The 23,774-nt window shown below is 39.6% G+C and overlaps 1 protein-coding gene across 1 annotated transcript in view; it reads left to right on the top strand.

Annotated features, from left to right (window-relative positions):
• LOC138201251 (receptor tyrosine-protein kinase erbB-4-like) overlaps positions 1 to 23,774 on the top strand; it is a 296,936-nt gene that overhangs the window by 166,405 nt on the left and 106,757 nt on the right. The window contains exons 4-5 of the mRNA XM_069154588.1: positions 16,288 to 16,419; positions 20,200 to 20,265. Coding sequence (XP_069010689.1) covers positions 16,288 to 16,419; positions 20,200 to 20,265 — 198 coding nt within the window. The remainder of the gene's footprint in view (positions 1 to 16,287; positions 16,420 to 20,199; positions 20,266 to 23,774) is intronic.

The raw sequence follows: 23,774 nt of genomic DNA, 5'->3' as shown, positions 1-23,774 counted from the left end.
ACTGCACGTTATTAAAGATTATTGTATGTGCAAGTGAGCCTTCTGATTGCTGTTAAGAGAAGCGTCTACTTCATTCTACTTTTTCTCCCCATATCCAAGGTTAAACAGAGCTGCCCCCTGACATTTTAAAAGTTCCCAATCTGTATTTTCACTCACTCTGACCCACAGTGTCTTCCTTCTTGCTTAGGCAAACAATTTCAGCACTGCTGTCTGGATTCACGTGAACCCTGGGCAGCTTCTGGGCTTTCACATGATAATTACAGCCTGTTTTCCAGGCTAAATAATAACAGCCTCAATAAGGAGCACAACACAGATGAGCTTTCTGATTTAACGCATTTTACTGCCACCCCCTCCCTTTCCCTCATTTTATTCAGTATCTCTTTTTTTCCCGATTTGTTTAGTGTTTGTTGATTCATTTTTCTAACCACCCTACGCCTGCACTGCGTCTGTCCAAAATGAAGCATCCAATCTGAGGCCCCATCTGCTGAATGATCCTCTCTCATCGCATGCATGTACACAAGCCTGCGTTTTACGCCAAGGCGTTATCCACTCCTTCATGGCCCATCTGCTCTCTCTTTATCTATCCCATTTTCTGTCTTTCTTCCATCTCTTTATCCCTCTTTCTTTGGCGCTCTGTCTGACATCATATTTCAGTTGGCTGCCTTGGGTTTGTCACACTGATGCCTTTCACACAAACACATGTAATGTCATGTTTATACCACTGCGTACTGTATGCAAAACTCTTTTATGCACTTGGTCCTTCTCTGTTCTCCAGAGACGTTCAATGGGTGGAAATCTCAGGGAATGTACGGGAATGTGCTGAGCGGATGGATGGGAAAGGATGGGATAGGACGGGGAAAGGTGAAAGGGACGATTTGAGTCACTGTGTTTCCCCCTGAAAAGGGACGGCTGAATGAGGGGCGTAAAATTGCTGCCTTCTTCTGATCCCTGAGACTTTCATTCACCGTCTAACTACTACAAGATGTGAGAGCACTTCTGCCACAGGAGGCAGGCGAGATTGGTTCGGTGCACGTCACCAGAATTCAGTCAAGCCACTTGCCTGGCAGCCCACAGACCTCAGGTCTCCTTCAGTTGTGTGTCTAATTGATTACTTCCCATGCAATTACTCCCGTGTCACACTCAATATTTCAGCGCTCCAGGAAGGGGGCGAGAGGGACTTCTTTCTAAAGGACGACATTCATATTGTCACATTTGTGAGCCCCTAATGTGGATCGTGAGGAAGCACATGTTAAATCGAAGTCCAGAACGGGCTATCAGTGGTTGGTGTTAATTGAATGCTGTGTAATACCCCTGTGTGACAGCGATAGTGAGACCATTGGAGCCAAATGTTTTAATGCCATGGGCCAGGAGGGTTCAATTAAAAAAAAAAAAAAAGTTTATTTTAATAGTTTTAATATTTTGAATGAGAGCATAACTGAATACCGTGAGCATTGCAAGATACGTTTTACTTATATTGGTTTGAATGCTTCAATTTGTTTTGACTTTGGCAGCCTCTACCCATAAAGACCCACTTTCCCAAATTATTAATAGACGTTTTCCTTAATTTCTTACTTGTCAAATGAAGTATTTCCATTCTTTTCTTACTTTTTTTTTTTTTTTTTTTTAAGTGTATATATAACTTGGCCAATTAACCAGATTTTTTTTCTCCAGGACTATCAACCTAAGTCCCTCACAGCGTTGCCTTAAAGGGGCGTTGTTGTTTTTCTATGCATTTGTTATTTGTTATGCTCTCCTCTTTAATAATGTGAAGCCTGATATTTCATAAGCAGAAAATAACTGCTTTATGAAATATTAATGGACAACAATAGCACAACCTGCCACGAGAAAGGATAAATAATAATATGAAATAGATCTTTGGCAATTAAACATGTGTATGTCTTTGTCTGTGTGTGTTATATATTTAATTAATGTGTGTCTGCAGCAAGTTTCTGCTCAAATTCCCATGTGTCAAACTGGCTCAAACTGCCCTTAAACCCATTACAAGCATTAAAACTACTAAGTTTAAACAACCACCAAGGCAGCTATTATCACACCACCTTATGTGCACTGCATTTCCTCCTTAATCTTTGGCAGATAAGCCCTGAACATTTCCCCTACCTGCCCCCAGAGTACAGAAGACTGTAAGAACAGTTTGGACAAAGAGTAAAAAGCCCTAAGGAATTATGAATAGAAGAGTAAGGAGGAGTTCAAATTATAACTATTTGACAGTATTTGGAAAAGTGGAAGGCAGATTGGTGATAATTACACTAAGATCAAATGGAGTGGCTGTTACTAAATACTATTAAAGCAGCCTGGATCCTTCCCTGGATGTACTCCCCAAGAGACAGCAAAATGCTTCTTTGGTCAAAAACTCTTTCAAATTGTTTGATATGAGGTATTTCAAATAAATGTTAAGAAAACAATTTGGAAAATAATGGTTATTTGGATTTATATTTAAATTAGGAGTAAATAACTAATATCCTTTCTTCCTGTCTGGAGACCATGTCTGGCTTAGTTATTTTTATTTCCACATTGACTTTCCCTGTTCCTGAGAACTATCCTCACTTTTTATAAATGTTGTCCAACACAGGCCTCAACTTTCACTTCCTCTTTTGTCAACTTGACCTGCCCAAACATGACTACATACTCTTTATTACCAATTTTCCTTCGTAACGGAACCTCTACGGCCTGCTGAAAGTGAGAGTTGACTTTCACCTCATTAAAAATTAAAGTAGGCGTGGAAGGAATTTTAATACCAATTAATAATCAAAACACAGTCCTCTCCTCTCCTTCTGCAACATTTCCATCCCCCCAGGCAATGGCTTAGATCAGACCAAGATCCGCCTTGATGTAGATGTAAAACTGTCTCAGAGACCAGTAAAACACTGTTCACTTGTCTGAAACCTTTCCTGTTCTTCCAGAAGGAAAGAGGGAACCGCCGAGTGTGACTGGGTCTGCTTGAGTTTGTGTGCTGGGGATTAATGTGCTCTGGAGTATGTAAATTCCCATGTGTTTCTCAGCCACTTTGACTCTGCAATGCTTACAACCAGACACTGTTACTGCACAATAAAGAAGTAGTATACATCAGACTTGTTCATGCAAAATGTTGGCATATCTCCAAGCTCTGCAAGCCTCACTGTTACTGTCACCAAAAGATTTATACAGTTGAAAACAGCAAACAAACACCTGAGTCATGTTTTTAATGGTCTTTAGTCGGGCTGTACCCAAATCCGAATTTGTCCGTTGAAGAGGATTTGTCTGCTCAACACGAAGGTTCGACTGTTCACTCCTTTTTTTGGGTGTCGCCCTCTGTCTCTCTCCCCGAGGGTCCCATACAGGTCCCTGAGGTTTTCAAGTTCATCGCCTTGGCCTCTCATGGTAAGCCATGTAGGACCTTCCCTGGTGAAGGCTGCAGCCAGTGGGACAGTTGTGGTCAAAACTACCCTACTCTGGGCCTGACTCCCAACGGGACAACCTTGTGGCCCCACTGCCTCAACCTAAGCAACGCGCTTGAAGCCGCCTGCTCCGAGGGCTGACAAACCGGATGTGTGCATGTGCTGGTGGTGAGGGACCTCCTCCTGGGAACACCCTATCTTTTCCTGCCACTTGAAACTAGGTCAACCTCCGTATTCCCATGGTACCCGAATCTCCTCTCTTGTCCTCCACCTGAAAGAACAAAATACAACGACTCGACTTGAAGAACCTCAGTCAACAGAGGGTTTTCTGACTGATGATTTGACTGGTCCACTATAGTGTTTAGACAACAGTGAAGATCTATAAAAAGAATTATCTTTACTGTTTATTTTGCTCTTTTAATGGAATTTATTTACAAAGAGAAAAATATGGAATATTGCTTATTTGGTCCTTTTAAGATGCAGTGATGTTTCTCATGGTTGAAAGAGACCAACTATTGGAGTATGAAGGGAAGCAATCGGTTGCACACATTGTATGGCCAATCATCTTCCCTAAATTTGCAAGAAAATATTAACTAAGCAAATAACTGTTGTTGCTTTTAAGTTCATTCCTGCCTTTCTACATACTATAGTATATTGTCATTGGACCAAAAATTGGAATAATGACAACCTAAACACCACTAGTACTCTTCTCTCTAAACTATTCTCTATTACTAATAAGCTAGGTACACATTGCTCAATGCAAATGTTCAGCAACTTATGAAACCTGTACTTTGTTGGAAAGTACTGTGCACACTACTTTGTCCAAACGCACAATGCCCAGACCTGAAGTGGACACACACCTACAAATAAACAAATGAAGGGCTTGACACGTTTATAATTTATTGAATTCAAATTTTCTTGTTTGTCTGTTTTGTCCTGTACCTACTTCTTTCTATTTATTTGCATGTATAAAAGTCTACCATAGATATGACTGCAGATTCAAAACAATCACACTGTGATTGTCATATTCAGTTTCTGTCACTGACTGGCTGTCATTGTGGCTTCATCAGGTCAGTGCATGGCTGTGCAGCCTTGACGTGCAGTCTTTTACTTTGATTCGGAAGGCCAGGCTATGTTTCAGACAGGTCTTTGATGTCAGAGGCGCTCAGTGCTCATCTCAGAGGAGGAACAAAATAAGTGGGAAAGCAAATAAAATAGGAGCTGACTGGCAGCTCGGTGGGTCTCAAAAGCCACTGAGGAAAATGTCACTTTCTATCAACTTAGTTATGAGCCTGAATGGACAACTATGGATTGAAGATGAGATATTCTCACTGTTCAAGACACGAGGCATTTAACATCAACATAAACAAGTTCTGAAATCACAGAGGCAGCACTGTGTCCTCTCAGGCTGTTACTAACCTAACATTGTTCCTGTTCTGTTCTGTCTGCTTTTGTATCTGTGTTGTTAATATAATAGTGTTTTTCATCCATTTTCCAACACTACATGGCTTTAGGTGTGGCTGGGACAGTGGTTACTTACATGCTCATAAGATATACAGTACATGTTTCAACAGCTGGATGAAAGGCCTGAGATTTTTGGGCTTTTAAATTGTTAGCATTGAGGCTTGCTTTCCATGAGTTTAGGAGAAGCTGTGCTCCCAAAACTCATTTAATAACCCTGCAACAGTGCCGACACACACATAAACACACACATATACCCTCCAACCCTGCGACTCCTCCCTTTTCTCCCCTGGCTGCTTAATAATGAATATGCTTATTTTTGCCTCTTAGGGCGAAGCCTTGGGTAAGTGGACCAGCTATTGATGGGGGCAGTGGTGGGTAATGGGACATGAAAATGACTTTTTTGTTCATCTCACATCTCCACAGAAATATGGTGGTTAATACATGCAACACCAGGCATGGTTTTAGTTCATATACATATTTATTTAAACATGTCCTGACTTCCTTTCCACCTCTCCATGGTACATGTTGTTATGGTGCTACAGATATTGGACTTCCATAGTTTTTTTTTTGTTTTGTTTTTTACCTCTGTGTCCTGTTTCCACCACATATGCCAGGTGTTCCTGTCATTTTCAGTTTTTTTTTTTTATTATTTATTTGTTTTTCATTATAGACCCTTATTGCAACAGCCAGGCTGTAGGAACCATTTTATTGCCCAAACAAAGAGATCAGTTTGGTCAGGGATAAGGTCTAAAATCATTTGCTCCACAGTTCTGACTCTGAGACAATGATGCCTGACATCAGTGAGGCAGATAAAAACAGAAGAATATCACGGTGGTATTTGGGTAAAACCACTTCCTACTGTAGATACCAACAATTTGTTTTCACCAGAAATCAAATTTATTGAGATGACCATGCAATAACCTCGCACAGGCAAAAAACAAAACAAAACAAAAAAAACAGCATAAGACTACTGTTTCAAAATCGGAGAATTTGTTTTTCAGTCAGTAGTCGTTTGACTCTCGACTGCTTTTTGGAGCTTTCCATTCTAAAATTGCACTCATCTGTTTGCTGAAGTCAATGAATCAGAGATCACAATACAACTGTCTTAAGCTAATGTTAGTGTTATGCTTTGTCAGGCAAATTTTATTTCTAAAATATAAGTACAAGCAAACAACTATTTTTTTCATCATTGTAATGCAATATGTATATGTAATAACTATATTTCTGTAATAACATGACATCAAATTATTTTTTTTAAACTATAGCCCATTAGACTGCAATTGTGAGGTCTTTTAGCAAGGCTCTTGCATTGTGCACTACTAGGAGGAGCCTTGTGGACCACCAGTGGTACCTATGCCATCATTTGGATATCACTGCAGTAAGGCATAATTACAATATTAATACAGCTCCTACTTTCCCTGTTCATTCAAAAGAACTACTTGTCTCCAAATTATCCAATAATAAGGTTTGTTCTCGTCTCAAAGATAATACCTTAAAAAAAAAAGTTCCCAATTAAAAAATATTTATATTGTTACACTGCGGGAGGTTTGGAAACATGTTATTCTACTTAACATGCTGGCAACATGAGAACCTCAATATTGCAAGGTTGATGTATCCGTCAGTCCATCCTCTATATGTTTTAAGGGCCATGTTATTATAGAAAAAGAAGTAGTTTGGCAATAACCAGAAGCAAGGCAAAGCTGTTTACAGTTGTTCCAAATGGTCACACTGTCGCAGAGAAGAGGGAGACATGATAATCGTTAAATATGGGGATAATGGCAGTCATTTTCAGAAAATCTCTCCTGGAAGGCATTCAGAGTGTTGCACTTGGTTGTACACACATAAAGTGCCAGAAATAGTTGTGTAATGAGAAGAGAGCTTGATAGAGAAGTTCAAACCGTCCTTACTTTCTCACTTCAGCATGCTTGGCCAGTCACTGTGTGAAGTGGGTGTGAATTTTGGATTGTCTGTTTGGGAAAATTATACCAAATGTTATTCAGTTCAAAACAAGTTCACATTTTGCAGAATTTACTGACTCTCCTTGTGTCTCTTCTGGAGTCTTCCAGGCTTTGCATCAGTGGCTATTCACAAGTCTGATCTGTTTTCCTCTCGTGTCACCCTGTAATTTCCAAAACACTTTTTTAACTAAATGACTAAAAACAATATGTTATTAAGTTGACACATTCTAATGATTATGTGGTGCTTGGCAGAGATGTGTCCCTGCTAAATGCTTGGTAGGTTCACTTTAAATCCACTTTACAGTCCTCCGGGCGGACTTTTGCTCCATGGTTGGTGCCTACCACATACTCGAGCTGTGTGAACAAAGTGAGAACCATGGCCTGCAGTGTGTTAAGACTGTCTCTCAGTAGACCTGAAAAAACAAAGCCTCAGTAACGTGTTGTTGCCTTAGCAAACCATGCACTGACTAAAGCCAGCTTCCTCTGTGGTAAAAACCACCATACTTGGTATGCTTCTGGTAAGATAGGCGCTCCCTCTTCTCAGTCTCTCCATATTTCCTTCTCTTTCTCTGGGCCTCTCTCAGACCCTGGTTTGTTTTGTCCATTCCAGAGAGCGTGGCTCATTTCAATTCAGCTGGCAGGCTGATCACACATCAGCCTTGATAAGCTAAGTGGCCCTCAGCATCACCGATTGAAGGTCCTTTTACTCTTTTTTTAATCACTCACTTGTATGTCCCCTTGATAATCTTCTCTGTCTTACTTTTTTTTGTCTATTTCCTTATTTGTTTTCTTGGTTTTGTTTTCTTTCTTGCTTGTCGATTTGTCTTATCTCAAGATATTGTAATATCATTTTCTCCTCATCCTCCTCCATCTTATCCATAAAGCTCAGATTACCAGGGTTTTATCAGCGTTCAAGTTGACAATAAGCAAGGATGCAACCCCACACCCCTCCATAACCATTCTGTCATGTTTTTATTTTTTCCCCTCTTCTCATGTTTAAGCAGATGCTTTGCCTTGCTCGGGTATAATTCCATAATCCTTAAATCTCAGCCATTTTTCATAAAGACTCAGGAAACAATTGCGCAAGGGATGGGCCAAATTTAATCAGCAGCCTGTGAATGCAATTATCCTGGCGGAGGAGAGGCGAATGTTTGGGGGAAGGGGGCCACGGCCAACACCCCCGTGACTATACCTCAGAAAAGATCTCAACATTTCTCCTTCAGAGTGACAAAGGATAAAACAGCCGCAAGTGACTTCTAAGATGAGCAATAAGTAATATATCACTTTTACAGATTGAATGTTAGTTCTACATGGTTTTCTACTGACAGCTTCAATCCAAGACATTTTAATACATTCTGGTGGTTATTTCTAACGTGTTTTCGTGTCCATTTAGGTTAAAATGACCCTCTGTCAGAGAAAAGAGTGATATTTTATACCACACAAAAGCAACACAAATAAATGGAGCTTATACAGCATATAGTGTGTGGGGGGGTTCATCTTGTATTCCTCCTTGGTTTATACTTGATCAGAGTAACTTGACTTCTGGGTGTTGCACACCTTTCAGAGCACAGACAGCAGGTTACACTAAAATGGTATTGAGTGGAAATAAGACAATATGTTTCACTATCCTGCTAAAATAGAGGTTTTCAACTGGTCAAGTCTCAAGACCCACATATTTTCTTGGTCATTAAGTCACAACTTTTTCAGCTACTTAAATTTGATCAACAAAAAAATTGTGCAGTATACAATGTATTCATGTCTGTTAAGAACATGAAATACACAAGCAACAATGTGCACGTGATGCTGTGATGCTGTGTACCGCCGTAGCCACTCAGCCTTGAATGTCATTCACCATGTTAAAATGAAATATGCATTTAATACATGACCCTACATATGTATGTGAAGCACACTCTATGCTGTACGTGTACTACTGAAGTGAAAACACATCTGTGGCCGTCTATGTTTGTCTTTGTTCAATCTTTAATATATTGCTTTTTCTTCCATTCTGTTTTTTCTCACGCTTTTTATCTTTCTTCCACCAACCCAACAATGTGAGACAAGCGCGCATGCACACACACACACACACACACACACACACACACACACACACACACACACACACACACACACACACACACACACACACACACACACACGCTGCCCACGCTGCTGCTCCTGGCCGCAGTATGTTCAGAGACAGTGAAATCCCACTGCTACCATCTCACTGGTGAACCTCTCGTGAAGCACTTTTATGTGGTCGAATTAATGCAGTTGTTCTTTTCAGGTCAATAGTTAAACACATAAAAGTGCAATTACATTTGAATGGGTACCACCATTTTGCTAGGGAATTGCGTTAACGCTGTTAAAATTGCATGCCATTCCTGTGGGAGGTGCTCCACCTTATAGAAGAAATGAAGTTTGTGATGCATGCTGTGATATACAATTCACACAATGGAACTTACATCTACAAATTCGTTGTTTACCAGAAAAATACTGAATTGGTTTTGTTATTATAATTATATGAACTGAAAGGCAGACCACATACTAGAGTATTACAATGGTTAAGCCAGCCAAATGTAAAAGTACACTGTAGTCGTTAGAGATATAGATGTTCAGATGTGATGACATTCCTCACATAAGCCTTCGTTCTTAGTCTAAAATGATGCCAGGGTTTCTTGCCTGTTGACTGAGGTTGTGTCTGAGGAAATTTAAGTTTGTTATTCCTCCACTAAAATCCTTAATATATCTAAAAAAGTGGTCACACATAAGAAAGCAATATTTTATGTCCCGATCACACCCCCAAGGTGTAACATAACTGTAACTGTATGAGTATTTCACTCACATTTGCACCAAAAAAATAGACTTGCAAAAACATTGAAAATGAATTTAGAAGCACAATGTGTGAGTAAAAGTTGCAAACTACCATAATCTTTGGTTACAAATAAAACATATCAGCCGAATACAAAACAATGGTGATATTTAAAGATGAGCGGAATGTGAAGGGGTAACTTTACCTTGAGCCTGCAGCCACTCGCCGATGGCTGCAGATACACTGACCACTGGTCCACTTACAGAATAGCCCAAAATACCTGCTTGTTTCAAACGATCCATTTTTTTTACTATTACAAATAAATAGCATTTCCTGTAACTGCTTCACAATTAAAGCCTCCCGCTGGCACTCCATTGGACTGAATGCAGCAACTTAATTTTTTTGTTTCAAATTAAAAGCTCTGATTTCAAATTAACAGCCCCTTTAGTGTGTCTGCCGATTTATATACCGATTTAAAACTATAAATTCTGTTTACTGAAGGGAGCTTTTCAACGTTTGAAAAAATAACCCTGATTATGTCATTAGGATTTTCTTGTTTTGGGTTTAAGGGATGGCATTAAAGCCTCTGTTAAATATTTGATTTCTAAAAGAATTGGACATTTAAAAGGCAGGAGTCTTTTCTTGTAAAACATCTTGTGAAAGACATAATTGAGTTGCATTATAAGAAATGTAGGATCTAGTGTTTTTGGAGCTTGACTGGGAGGTACATTTGTATATCTTGGGTTCTACTGCTTTGATTTTTAAGATTCTTTGATTGTTCCCTAAAGAAAAGTTTTGAGAGATGATCATCTATTGAAACAAAGAACCCTTTGTACTGACTCACTAAACAGACTGGAACACTGACCCAGCAACATTAAGGCCACAACCTACATTTGGGTGCAAAAATGTCTATAAGACCCCCACTTTTTCAAACAGTATTTGCTGAAAATACATTGTTATATTGAGGCCAATGAGGTATTCGAAGTAGAATTTGCTCACAACAAGTTTTGTTGTATAGTATAGAAATAACATACATCCAGACACACCTATAGAATGGCACATTCCCACACAGTTTTTACTCTCACTATTGCTCTATACACAGACCCTCTCTTTTTCTCTTCCATGTCCATACACATACTCCTTTTTCCTTATCTTTCACCTTCATTCAAACATAGACAAACACTTTACATCTGTGTCCCCATCGCATTTCCTCTGCAAAAGTGGGGACTGGAGGGCGAGCATGGAACTGTGTGGTAGCAGCCGATGATGGATGGGAGTGGGGATCACCTACTTGTAGAGCAAAGGCAGAGATTTGCTGTCCTGACATCTACTGTCTGCAACCGAGCAGCTCAAGGCACAGTGATTGACGCAACACTGCGCGGCAGAATGAGCAGCATCTGAAAACTCAGGAAATGTCCTCCCTCAAAGTTTATTGTTTATTGGTGTTGTTATTTGTGGTGAAATCATGTGTCTTCTTGGTAGAGATGCTGAGGGTGTATTTTGAGGCCTCTGGGGTGGCTACTTGAAAGTTCACTAATTTGTCTTGTCTTTAACTTTGGCAACCATATTTTACACAGTTTTATTTGCAGTTCCTTTCTTTGTGTCTTTCTTTGTATCTTTCTTTGTATCTTTCTTTCTTTCCTTTTTTCCTTTTTTTCCCTTCCTTTCTTCCATCCCTCCTCGCTAGCCATCATCTATTGTGACAGATGTATCGATACTGTACTCTGATAGATGGCTTATCAAATTGAATGCATTCATTCTCCCATAATCTTCATTCATTCGTCACTCCCTGCCATTTATTCATCATCTATCCAAAATGCACCTACATTGTTTCATTCGCACTATTATTCATCCATTCATTCTTTTATTTTTCCCCTTCATTGTACATTAAGTTGCAGCTCAGTCAGCAGCATGGAGTGGATTTATTTGAATACCATTTCTTTATGTCAAGCCTTCTGCAGTCTCTTAAGGACTATTTTCTGAATGTCTTATTTTTTCTTCTTATAAAACTCGATCTGTATTTAGTAACACGGCTTAAATGGAATTTGACAAACTGCACAAAATGAGCAGAGCTGACATACCTCCATGAGGTTTTCCAACACCTTGCTTGTTTTTCTAAGCTGAACCAGAGAGTCTCCCACTTCTCATCGATTGTTTGTCAATGGTACCATTATTGGTGAAGGATTTTTCGAAAGAAAATTCATAAAAGAAATTGCAAAAGGAGAGCTGAGTAGTGCGGATGTTCTCCACACACATTTGCTCAACTTTTGTGTCGGGATTCAAATTAGTGACCTTCTGGTTACAAGCCCACTGATAACGCAAATTGTTAATTTAATTGATGCTCAAGGCACGTATAGTAATGAGGGCCTCATTACTGCAAGTCTGATCTGTGTGTAAGCATGTGGACATGTGAGCATGTTTCTTGTGTGTGTGTGTGTGTGTGTGTGTGTGTGTGTGTGTGTGTGTGTGTGTGTGTGCGCGCGTTTGTGTGCGTGTGTGTGTGTACGTGTGTACTTCCTGTGTACACTCATCTCTTATTTTGGCATTTCTGCCAGTCTGTCTATGGAGTGCAGCCTAGCAACTACTTCAGCCTCCCAGTGCTGGTGGGGTGTCCTGCAGGACCTGCGCCTGAGCATTTAGCCTCTCTGACCCAGAATGCATCCTCATCTTCCCACAGAGTTTCTCCCCTCTGTTCCACTGAGCTGATAGCAGTGCTGAGCAGAAACCAACTTGAAGCTCTTGGAGTCAATGAGACAGTACAGTGGAGACCGAGGGTTAAATCCCCTGTCCCACTGCTAGAGGAGAGAAGAAAAGCCTCTGTCTTTTTGATTGAATACCTGTCTACCTGCTCTAATTGCCTGTTTGAGTGTCTTTCGGAATCTCCTGCTGCTTCTCTATCTTTCAAACTACTGTCAGGCGGACTGTGTTTGCTCTCACTTATCCATCAAGCTAGTATGTTATTCTTCATGCCCCTGGAAGACAATTTGAAGACGAACTAAGGGCAACATATGTAAATGTTTTTTTTCTTGTATGTATTGATGGTAATTCAGAACATGAATATAGTTCAGTCAACAGGAGAATAAACTCCATTGGGGGGATATTCAACAATGCAATCCTCAAACACCAGAGCAAATCAACTGTTAATGATGGGGTTTCTGTTGTCCTACATATTTCTTCATTAAACAGTCCACACAACACTTTATTAATTCACTCTCACAGACTCATTAATGTCTTTTTTCTGATCATTGGTTTTCAATTTGCCTCCCAGCCTTAATCAAACCCATCCCAACACTGCAATAAAGGGGAAAAAAATCACAACAAGCTCTTACCATCAAAATAATTGCCTGTATACATTTGTTCTGCCTTCCTGAATTTCATATTGTTTTTCTCCAATGGTCATGCAGCCTGATACTGAAGATTGCTGTGCCTGGCGAAGCCATACAGTCATTGAGAGGTTCATGGAGTTGCTTTTTTTTTTTTTTTTTTTTTGGAGGGGGGGAAGAGGGGGGTTCAGGAAAAACGAGCCGTGGCTACGTGAGCAAACTAATTAAGACATTTTCTCTACCCGCTAAACAATCAACAACAGGATTTCACCATTGATCTCCCCCTGGCCACCAACTGCACACCCTACTAACATGCAAGCCAAGCATTTACTTCTAATGAGAGCAAAGCCTGCATGAGCCTTGCATGTTATCGTAGGTATTATGTAATATGTTAATTACTCACATCTCGACAAGAGAGGCCACGGGAAATATTGTAACTGTCCTGGGCAAAGCGCCAGCAAGGAGCTAATTAAATTGTAATCCAGCATCATAAACTTTTCATGTCACACTGCAAATCAATGTTTTGTCTGTGCACATGTACATGTCCAAATGATGGTGGAGCCCTTTGGGATGGTATTATGGGTCTCCTGTTGACAGTGAGGGGTTTAAACAGTGTGTTTGAGAGTGTGAATACAGCTCAGCTTCAACTGGAATCAGTGGAAACACTTATTGACCACATGCAAGAATCCCACATTCTTCTTGGCTAAATTGGTTCTTATTAAGTGTCACCTCATACAACAATGGCAACAGAGCTTCATGCAAGGCCCTTGCCTGCCATCGGGAGCAACTTGGCATTCAGTGTCTTGCTAAAGGACACTTTGGCCTGTGGACAGGAGGAACCACAAATGATCCTCCTATCCATAGGCCAAAGTATCCTTTGGTGTCAGAACCACAGCTTTTCATGATGGACAGTACTACATCCATTACTCAATGCTCACTTGAAATACAGCAAAATAAAGTCTACAATTGCCACAAAGTACACAGTCTTATTTTTAAAGTTACTATTCCTGTTTGCTGCCTCATGTTTACAAGGACGTCTTACAGAGGAGTAGTATTTCCTTTTGATTTGAGGATGTCAGCCACACAAATATCAAATTCAAGGTCTTTGCTGTCTTTTTTAAATTATTGTTGAGTGAAATTGGTCATCTCGAACTGTCATTGAAGAGCAAGTGACAAATAAATGTAATTTGTTTTTTTTATTGTGGCTACATTTTCCCTCCTTGTTCCATGTGGCCAAATGTGTCTTGGATGTGTTTGCTACAAAATTTGATCTATTCTTTCTTCATCCAGCCAGGATGAAGGGGAGAATGCTTGGAGGATGTACATGTATCTTGGCTAACTTGGGTTGAGATTTCCTGCTGGCAGTTTTGTCATAATAACTACTTTGCGTTTGTTTGTTGGGTTGTCCATTGCCCTACTTTGCTGGCAGCATCCTATTGTGCAAACAATTTGAATTTGAGACATGGCCTCCTCCTGGTCGAGCGATATCCCTCCTGTGGTGAGAAACAGGATTAATTTCTCTCCCGAACTCCCACCGCACATGCAGAAAAGATAGAGAGGGAGCGCTGAGGATGGGGGATGGGTACCTGTGTAGGTAATACCACCACCACCACCGCCTATTATCCAAGGAGTATCATTTAATCGAGCCTTTGTGGGACAATATTGTATTTGGCTGGGTTTGTGTGGTGCTGGCTGGGCGCCTCATGTACGATTATGTGTCTCGTCGGTTTCAGCCCTGTGTCAGTAATCTGTTTGTAGGGAGATAGAGAACACACAAGCTCTGTAAATAATGCAAATCTGCCACTGGGCCTCATTTCTTCTTTCTTTCCCGCCATCCATCTCTCTGTGGCTTTCTTCCATCTTTATTTGTCTCTCTCTTTCTCTTTCCCACTTTTCCTCTCTCGCATAAAAGTCAGGATTAAGCATTCTCTAAACTCCCGCACAACAATAATCTGAACCACCCTCCGTGTCCAATCATTCTACAGACTATGTGTGGGGGTATGGGTGTGTGTGTGTGTGTGTGTGTGTGTGTGTGTGTGTGTGTGTGTGTGTGTGTGTGTGGGTGGGTGTGTGGAACAAAAGGAATCAATCCTCCCTCTAAGCCTGATGATCATTGGTATGACAAGGCTAGGCATATTATAACGTTGGGATACATTACGACCTTGATGAAACATAAAATTACAAACTTGTTAGGCCTGCTGTCCCTCACTGCTGCTTAAATCCCACATGGATTTAATGTTGTGATGGTAGTGGGGCTTAATTGATTCTGTCTGCTCACAGCATGGGAGGAGAACGATAAGAAAAAACAATAAAATGGGAAAAAAAAACTGTTGTAATAACAACAATATGACACACTTTGACCTGACTGTCTCGCAACGACAGCCATTATCAGATCTGAGTGACTTAAGATCAGCTGTCAACCCTTTAAACTTAGGTTTATCATTTAGTCATATGTTTATCATTGATTCATAATCAATTACATACATTTTCTTGCACCTTCAATAACTACATGGCTGTATATGTTTATGTAAAGTTTAACCACAGTGGTAATGTGACTCTCGTCTCAGCCTGTTGGTTTAACAACGAGAGGTCAAAAGTCAAGCATATTAGGAGGGTTCATAGCCTTATACAAGGCGTGATCAAAAAGCTCTGAGATGGTTCATGTTGCACGTGAACGGAGCTCACCACAGTAATGTAAGTACGTTTTCATCAACATGTGCATTTGTGAATTCACTATGGACCTTTAGCAAACTGTAGCGGAGAGCGCACATCACATTTTCACAGAGTTGTGCACTGTGAATTTGTCCCCCCAGTATCACACTGTCAATGTTGAGTTCTACTGTGGTGTTCTAAAGTGGGTGAGGGAAAACGTTCGATGCTAACAACCTGAATTGTGGCGCAATGGCAATTGGGTTCTCCAACTTAATACGACACACACACGCACGCACACACACACACACACACACACACACACACACACACACACACACACACACACACACACACACACACGCACACAGCGAGCTCTTAAGTTCTTAGAGGCATTTCATCCACAACAAACCCAAAACTCCGATCCTGTTCTTCTGCCTTGTTGGGAATCACTGTCCAATTCAGTCCATAGGTTTGCTAATAATTCAGACATCAACATGGAGAGTCTGGTCAGGTCTGTTGTAAATTGAAATAAAATGAGAAAAGGAAAAGCCATCACTTAAAAAACATATCAGAAGAAGGGTGGCGTGATTCCTGAGTTAGGTGCATCCTCAATGCAAAAACAGGTATATACGGAGAAAGCCCTCTGTATGTCTCTATTGACATCATACTCTCTTTGTTTCCCACAGAGATTCTGAGTGGAGGTGTTTATGTGGACCAGAACAAGTTCCTATGCCATGCAGACACAATCCATTGGCAGGACATTGTGAAGAACCCGCGGCTCCATCCTGTGGTGGTGCCCACCAACAGTAGTGTCACATGTAAGTAACTCAACAAGCACACATGAAGAAGATCAAAAGATGTGATTGACATTGGCTTGTAGTTTCAGGGTTGTTCACGGTCTGAGAGCAATGCTGTCTCTTTGAGAATCAGCCTGCTTCAGGTTACATTCATACACACCTTGAGGCTGCATTGTACAACTCCAGTTTGATCTGCTTGGCACTGCACAGCAACTCTGGGGCTTAATAGGGTACTGCATCGATTGAGTATTGTGCTTCTACAGTATAACCCTGTTGGACGCATTGTTAAAAAAAATCAATGTGGCAGAACCAGAGCTTTTGGTGTTTTTATTCCATTCATTCTTTTTTCTTTGTCCAAACCTACATTTCCCACAATACAACCTGACCACTGACAGTTCAATTGGAGCTCATCACACAGAAATTTACCAGATTTTACACAGTTCCCTCTGGCCCCACATACACATTTATACAATTTGTTTTAACACATGTATTGTTGCTACCCAAGACCTTTTCTTTAAATTTTTCACCAAATTCTCCTTATTATAATTAAAGCCATGACACAATTGATATTTGGGAAAAATGAATTCCACTACCAACATATGGGCCAATATTCTCTTTCAATATATACATACTGCATACATGTTACACATTAACACTTTTTTTGCAATGATCTCTTAAACGTGGTTATTCAACACTATTGACACCTGTGAGAAACATATTTAATGGAAGCAGGATATTATACAATTTATTGTCTACACTGACGTCAGTGCACAGAAACAGTAAACCTCACTTCACCAGGAACTTAATAATTATACATAAATATTAAAAACAAAAACAGCACAAATACATCAATTTCTAATTTATCCCAAGCATTTGTTTTGTAAAAATGTATTTTATATCAGCCAACATACCATACAGTATATACCGATATCTGTGATAGACCAGTCAGCCAGCTCAGCTTTTATTGCACTTTATGAACCACAAAGATGTCATGTCCGGGTCTTTTTTTCAAGCAAATTTAGCTATGCACGTTTTTTTTTGTTTTTTTTACTTTTCAAACACTGACAACCTTTTCCTTCTTTTAATTTCTTCCACTTGACATATAATATATGTCTTGTCCTTAAAAAAAAGTTTGCTTTACCCTGCTAATGAGGACAGCTGATGACTCATTTGCTTTAACAATTTTGAATGAAAGCATAGCTAGCTCTACCTGACACTTCCTGGCACTCAAATATACAAGAATCTGAGCTCACTCTAAATTCAGCTTTAAAAAGAATATCCACAGCCATTTCACTTGCACACTTGCCGTTGGCCTTTCATAAAGTGGCCGTGTCTGGTAAGTTGTGGCTAGGGAAATGGTTCAAAGGAGACACCACATCTTAACCTGCTCCGTTCACAACAAGTTGCCGGGGCGTGAGCACCAAATCACTGTCATCACAATATCACCCCTTGACCCCATTCTGTCACTCTGCTTACCATTATAATTCACAACGATGGCTTGCTCATGTCACTTCAATGCCCTACTATAGCTGGCTGGAAGACATGTTAATGGAAGCTTAGAGTTTATTAGGGTGAAATAAACATACTTAATCTGTCAGAGGTTAGAGGGGGGAGGGTGTAACTGGCTGCCAGTGAAGTAACAATGCATTAAGTCACCTCTTCTGACCTCTTTCTGTTCATTCACTGACTAAACCTCTTAACAGGCTCCTTTCCTCTCGTTATTAATTTAGTGCTCAAGCTGTTTGACATTTAAATCAGGTTTTTTTTTGTTTTTTTTCAGTAGGTTCTTTAAGCATTTTCATTTTATTCATCTACAAATACCAAATTACATAATAAAATGCATTATCATTATGCAACAACATAAAATAACTCTGCCTACATCCTTGGATATCGTCTCACAGCACTTGCTGAAGGCCTCGGATGCATATTAAGAGCTCCAGGCATTGATATTCTGCTCAATCACCATCCTCCCTGCAGCCCTGTTAGCCCTGGATCGACCCCGACTCCTGGGCAAGTCTGCTACCTCTGCCAAACACATCAAGGGTCTCCAAACTTGTAATCCACAACTGAGAACATAATCTCTGTTTCATTCTTAAGGCGACACAAGCTTTACATTGTTATTACTTGTGACCTATTTGTGCCTTGATTGTGTTGTGTTTATTGGTTTCTTTTCAAAAACAGGATTGCAATTTTTGAATTCATGCCTTGTTGACTCAGTTGACACCCCCTCCCTCCAGTCTGTCTTTTGCCTTGCACCATCACTGGTATGGCAGCCGTCACAACATTTTAGCCTGCGGGAACTTTTTTTTAAAAAGCTGTTGAAGATTAGGGTGCAGAAGAGGGTGGGACAGGTTTATTCTAGGTCACTGAGAAAATAGAAGTTCACATAGTAACGGCCTTGGACACTGAATGAAAACTCTTTGACTTCACAGGGCACCTAGCTCAGAGCAGAACAGAGATATTACTAAGTACAGCAGAGGTTCTGTACTCTTGGTACTGTCGGACAAGCACTTATGGCTGGCTGACATTTATATTATTATCCTGTTTGTGCACTGCTTTTCATACAGTCAAGGCCATGGACCTCTTTCGCGGGCATTGTCAAAGTGCTAGTTTGAGGAAACAGACTGGAGATGCAGAAAAAACAGAAGGACAGGCTGGGAAAAGACAAAAGCAGACAGGGATAGACATTAAGTGAAAGAGAGCTGTAGAGGAGCGATGAATCAGCGAAGGATGGATCGAGGATGAAAGAGATGAAATGTGTGGTGGAGAGGCTCCCAAACGAGAAAAAGAGAGGAGGGCAGAATGTGGAGAGGCTCATGTTGGCCAATAGAGTCAGACCAATGCTAATAGCTCTCATCTGGAGAGGCTGATGGACAGAGGACAGCACTTCTGCACTTATTCAGACTCACTTCCCCCCGCAGTCAATCACTAGACAGTAAATTAAGTCCTTAAAAAACACAGAAAAGCAATGGCTAGAGCTCCGAGGGTATGATGCTGCTTATGCTTCTTTACTGCTTTTATCTCAAACTGATGGGTGCTGGTTGCATGCTGGGCTGATTGAGCGTGGAGTGCCAAAAAGAATCAGCATATTTTCGCAAAACAACCTGTGCATAGTTTTATTTAAGACTTTTTTTTTTACAGTAACAACATGTACCAGTCAGTGTTGTTCCAAAAAACTGAGTTTCATCATTTTTCTTGCATTAAAATAAAAAATACCTGAAAAGCACATTGTTACATCCTGTTTCAAGTGAATGTCAAATAAGATTTGTTTTTTATTACAAGAATGGAAATTTATTTTGATTACATCAATTCAGAAAAAAATCATATCATCATATAAATGACTACACAATACGTTCAGTTCTTGCAAATTGTATTGATTGTCAGATTTTAATTATAATAAGTATCAAGCATTCACAATGCACTTACCATTGTCAAGCGCTGTGTCTCAAGAATACTTCCTGCTTATTTAATCATATTGCTTTAACAAACTAACACACACACATTTGTTTGACACACGCACGCACGCACGCACGCACGTACGCACACACACACACACACACACACACACACACACACACACACACACACACACACACACAAATGTAAGCCAAAGAATCAACTACATTTCTCTCATTTCACTTTGGGCTTCAGTGGAGGGACTCCAGCTCAATGCCTCTGGCTTTTTTGTCAACCAACACATCTTTTGGTTCAACCAATGTTTAATTTTGGATGATGCTGAGCATATTTTTTGAAATTACCATTTGAAATACCAATCACCTCTCTACTTGAACTTGTGTGCAGGTCAGAAATGCCATCGTTCCTGTAACGGTCGCTGCTGGGGACCCAAAGAGGACCAGTGTCAAAGCTGTAAGTACTATATTCGATGAAGACCCACAAGTGGCTTCCTTATATTGCCATCTAGCACAGTTTTAGATCACCATTAAAAGGTAACCAATAATTTTGTGTATATGCAAACATGCACATAGTTTATATTTAATCACATTGTTCACATTAATATAGATTTTCTTTTTGTGGTTGCAAGTGAAGTTATTTATTTTCGTTCCTTTTTGACTTGTGCATCTCTTGTTTTGTGTTGAGATCTATCTGAATTCATGTGAAACTCAAAACAGCAAAACTGAAATCACGGATATGGGTTTACACTGTAGTGCTTGATTGTGATAAATCTGACTTTCCTCCATACGAGTATGAACTTAACTGGATCCAACTAATGTAGTATGTGTCATAACTGAGTAACTTCTGAAGGTCAAAAGTGACAATTAGCATACTTCTGGCCGTAGCCAGGGACAATTTCCAAGTTGACAGAATGTGATCACATAAAAGCAGGTCAGATTATGCTCAAAAAGCTAAATTTACCCTACTCAGATTTGTTTTGACAAATATTAACTAGAAATGGAGCAAATTTTCTGGCGGTACAGTTAATTTGATAATATCTGAATCTGCTGTATGCCACACAGAGATGAGGTGAAATAATGGCAATGTTATTTTTATTATACAAGAGTACATAATACTGCAATTTTAAATAAAAAAATTAAGATCATACAGAAGAATAAAAACTATTTACCTGTATTTCATTTATCCATTCAGGTTGATATTTAGACAAAGTGTAGGGTGATCTGCGTGTTTGGTTTTCATTGATTTTACAAATTACTACTAAAACACAGAGTTGTAATTGCAACCTCAAAATGAGTTTTCTTATGTGCACAATTTTCTAATCCGTGACTAAATGTATTCCAGACACCTCCAGTTTCAAAGCAGGCAATAAAAATGTCATTTTTGCACAAAATGGAATTCTAATTTCTGTATCAAAATTCACTGGTGAGTCATCTGTGGCATTGGCGATAGTGGTAATAACACTTGTACTTTCCGAAATAAAGGTCTTGTGTTTCCCAGGCATTAGATGCAAGACTAGAAATGAATGTCTTATGAATGATTTATAATTGTTGACTGACACTTAATATGATATTGGCTGGTATTTCCAAGAGAGGAACTTCATAATTCATAATAATTCACATTCATGTCTTTTTCCATTATGTCATGGAAATGTATTTTGCCTCCAATACAAGTCATTTACATTTTAGGCAAAGCAAACCGCTGGTTAAACAGTGGTTTTTTTTGTGTGTGTTAGTTAACCACCAGGGGACCTAATTTAGTTTCAGTTTGTGTTTCTTTACTAACACACAGTCGTTAGATCAATTTATAGTCAGCTTTCAGGCAGGTTGCAGCCTTTTAAATGGCCAGATCTTTGCAAGTTATTATAAGGTAATAATGACTAAACCCTCCATCTGTGTTTAACCCACCATTTTACCACCCATACATAGGGAGACTTCATCTTGAAAATGTTTAGCTTTTCTATAGTGGATAAGACCAAACTCAACACACACTACACAGGTGACTTCATGCAGACAAAAAAAAGACTCATTTTTTATTTGTCCATTACATACCTCTTTGTTCCTCTCCTCTCTCTCCCAGTTTGATTGCGTTCCCCTCTCCATCAATTTCCTCCTCTCTTTCCATCACTCTGTGCGTGGACTACTTCATCAATGCCTTCCAACCCTGGCATGTCTTGTCTTATTTGTTCTGCAGTCGCGATCTCATTAAGATAATGAGGGATGAACTGTTTGACCAGGACCTGTTAACAACACGTCACAGACGAGGCCCAGACAAGCCCTGGCTCTCCCGTCCGCCTCTTTTTAGCACTATCTCTCCATCTTTATCCGTTGTGGATGTCATGATTCATTCCTCGTTTTGCCTTGTTTTCCACACAACCTTTAATGTTGTTGTGCTTAAATACATTGAGCGAATAAGTAGAAAAACTGTCAAATAAAAAATTACTTCAATAATGTCTTCTGTGACATTTACCTTAACAATTATTCAGCTGTCTGGAAATCCGTATTCAACAGTGGCTTTTAATGTCAGCAACTCTGAAGGAAAATGAATACACTCAAGTAAATTACAACCTAAGACAACTAACAGGACTGAGAAGGCCGATTTAACTCTCGAAGAGGGCGACCCTACGAGTAGAAGTAAAAACTTGTTTTTCCCATAGACAATGGGTTATATGGTATCCACCGATTAGGAATAAAGCTTTGATCTCTTTTTTACTTTTAGTTTTTCTGTCCTGTGCATTGCAAGGCAACATCCAGGTAAACAGGAAGGGGTTTGCAAAGCCTGCTTAGGAGTTCTGGCAAGTGCTCGGCTGGGTATAATGTAGATACTTTTATCTCGTTAAATTAGTGCTCAAGCTTTTATCAGCACCAACCAAATTGATTCGATACTGACTAGTATCAAAAAAATACCTTGATGTTTGTTACCAAATTTCAGTACCAATGCTACACCCAAACTAAAATATTGTCACTAAAATGCATAATTTTTGCTACGTTTACGCAAGAGAAAATCTAATCAGCATTGTACAAAAGCTCTACTTGGGCAGCCCATTCACATAGATAATGTGATTTGGTTTCAACTTTGTTAAATTTGATTAGAATGCCTTATTTTAATCTTTTCACTAAATTTTTGGGAACTTGTCTGCATGTCTTAAATTGTAGCTACACAAAATAACCTTGGTTACGTTCTCTACCTGAAAACTAAAGATTTGTAGTGTAATGTGAAATGTAATGTCCTTTTTCTTAAAATATATTTTATAAAATGGCAATACAAAATTGTTGTTCAGGAACCGGTATCAAACTCATGGTTTCGGTGCTGCTATTGGCTTTGGGATTTTGAACGATGCCCAACCCTTGGCAAGTACATTTACTTGCAGCCAAAGCTAAGAAATGGTACCACTCACAATAAATAACTTAGATCACAGCTCAAAATATCCAGTGTCCACTGCCCCTTTCATCTTCCCTAAGAAATATCAGCTTTTATAGGAAACTCGTTAGCAAGCATTTGTTCACTTACACATCAAGATTTTACAGAGCAACATTATTTAAAAAAAAAAAAGAAAAAAAAAAAGTTGTGTTTCTGTCTACCTGATGAATTTAAGTTCAATATTCACTCTCTATTATCTGTTGGTTTTTACCAACTCCTCAGGGGGACATCTGGCTCATTGCTAAATGCTCCACTATATTCACCAACTAGCCTTGTGGCTCATTGTGTCTTCAGAAAATAAAATATACAGGATATGAATAACAGTAAAACAGATAATTGCTAAACATTTTGTGCCGCAAATACATGCACCAATTACATTGTTTTTGTATAATATAATACAATAACTTTGTCTTGTAGTGAGGCATTGTTGTAGCTGAAAACTGAAAAATCTACTGTGAATATATACTGATGTAGAGAAAAAAAAGTGTGGTGTAAAAAGGTCACAGTCAGCACTGTGATTACTTTGGGATATGACAGAACAAAGC

The sequence above is a fragment of the Embiotoca jacksoni genome, unplaced genomic scaffold (assembly GCF_022577435.1).
Source record: "Embiotoca jacksoni isolate LCO1_2020_lvr unplaced genomic scaffold, fEmbJac1.0.p SCAF_2, whole genome shotgun sequence".
NCBI classification, from domain to species: domain Eukaryota; kingdom Metazoa; phylum Chordata; class Actinopteri; family Embiotocidae; genus Embiotoca; species Embiotoca jacksoni.
Note: the sequence above shows the minus strand (reverse complement) of the source record. Positions and strands in the feature narration are given on the sequence as shown.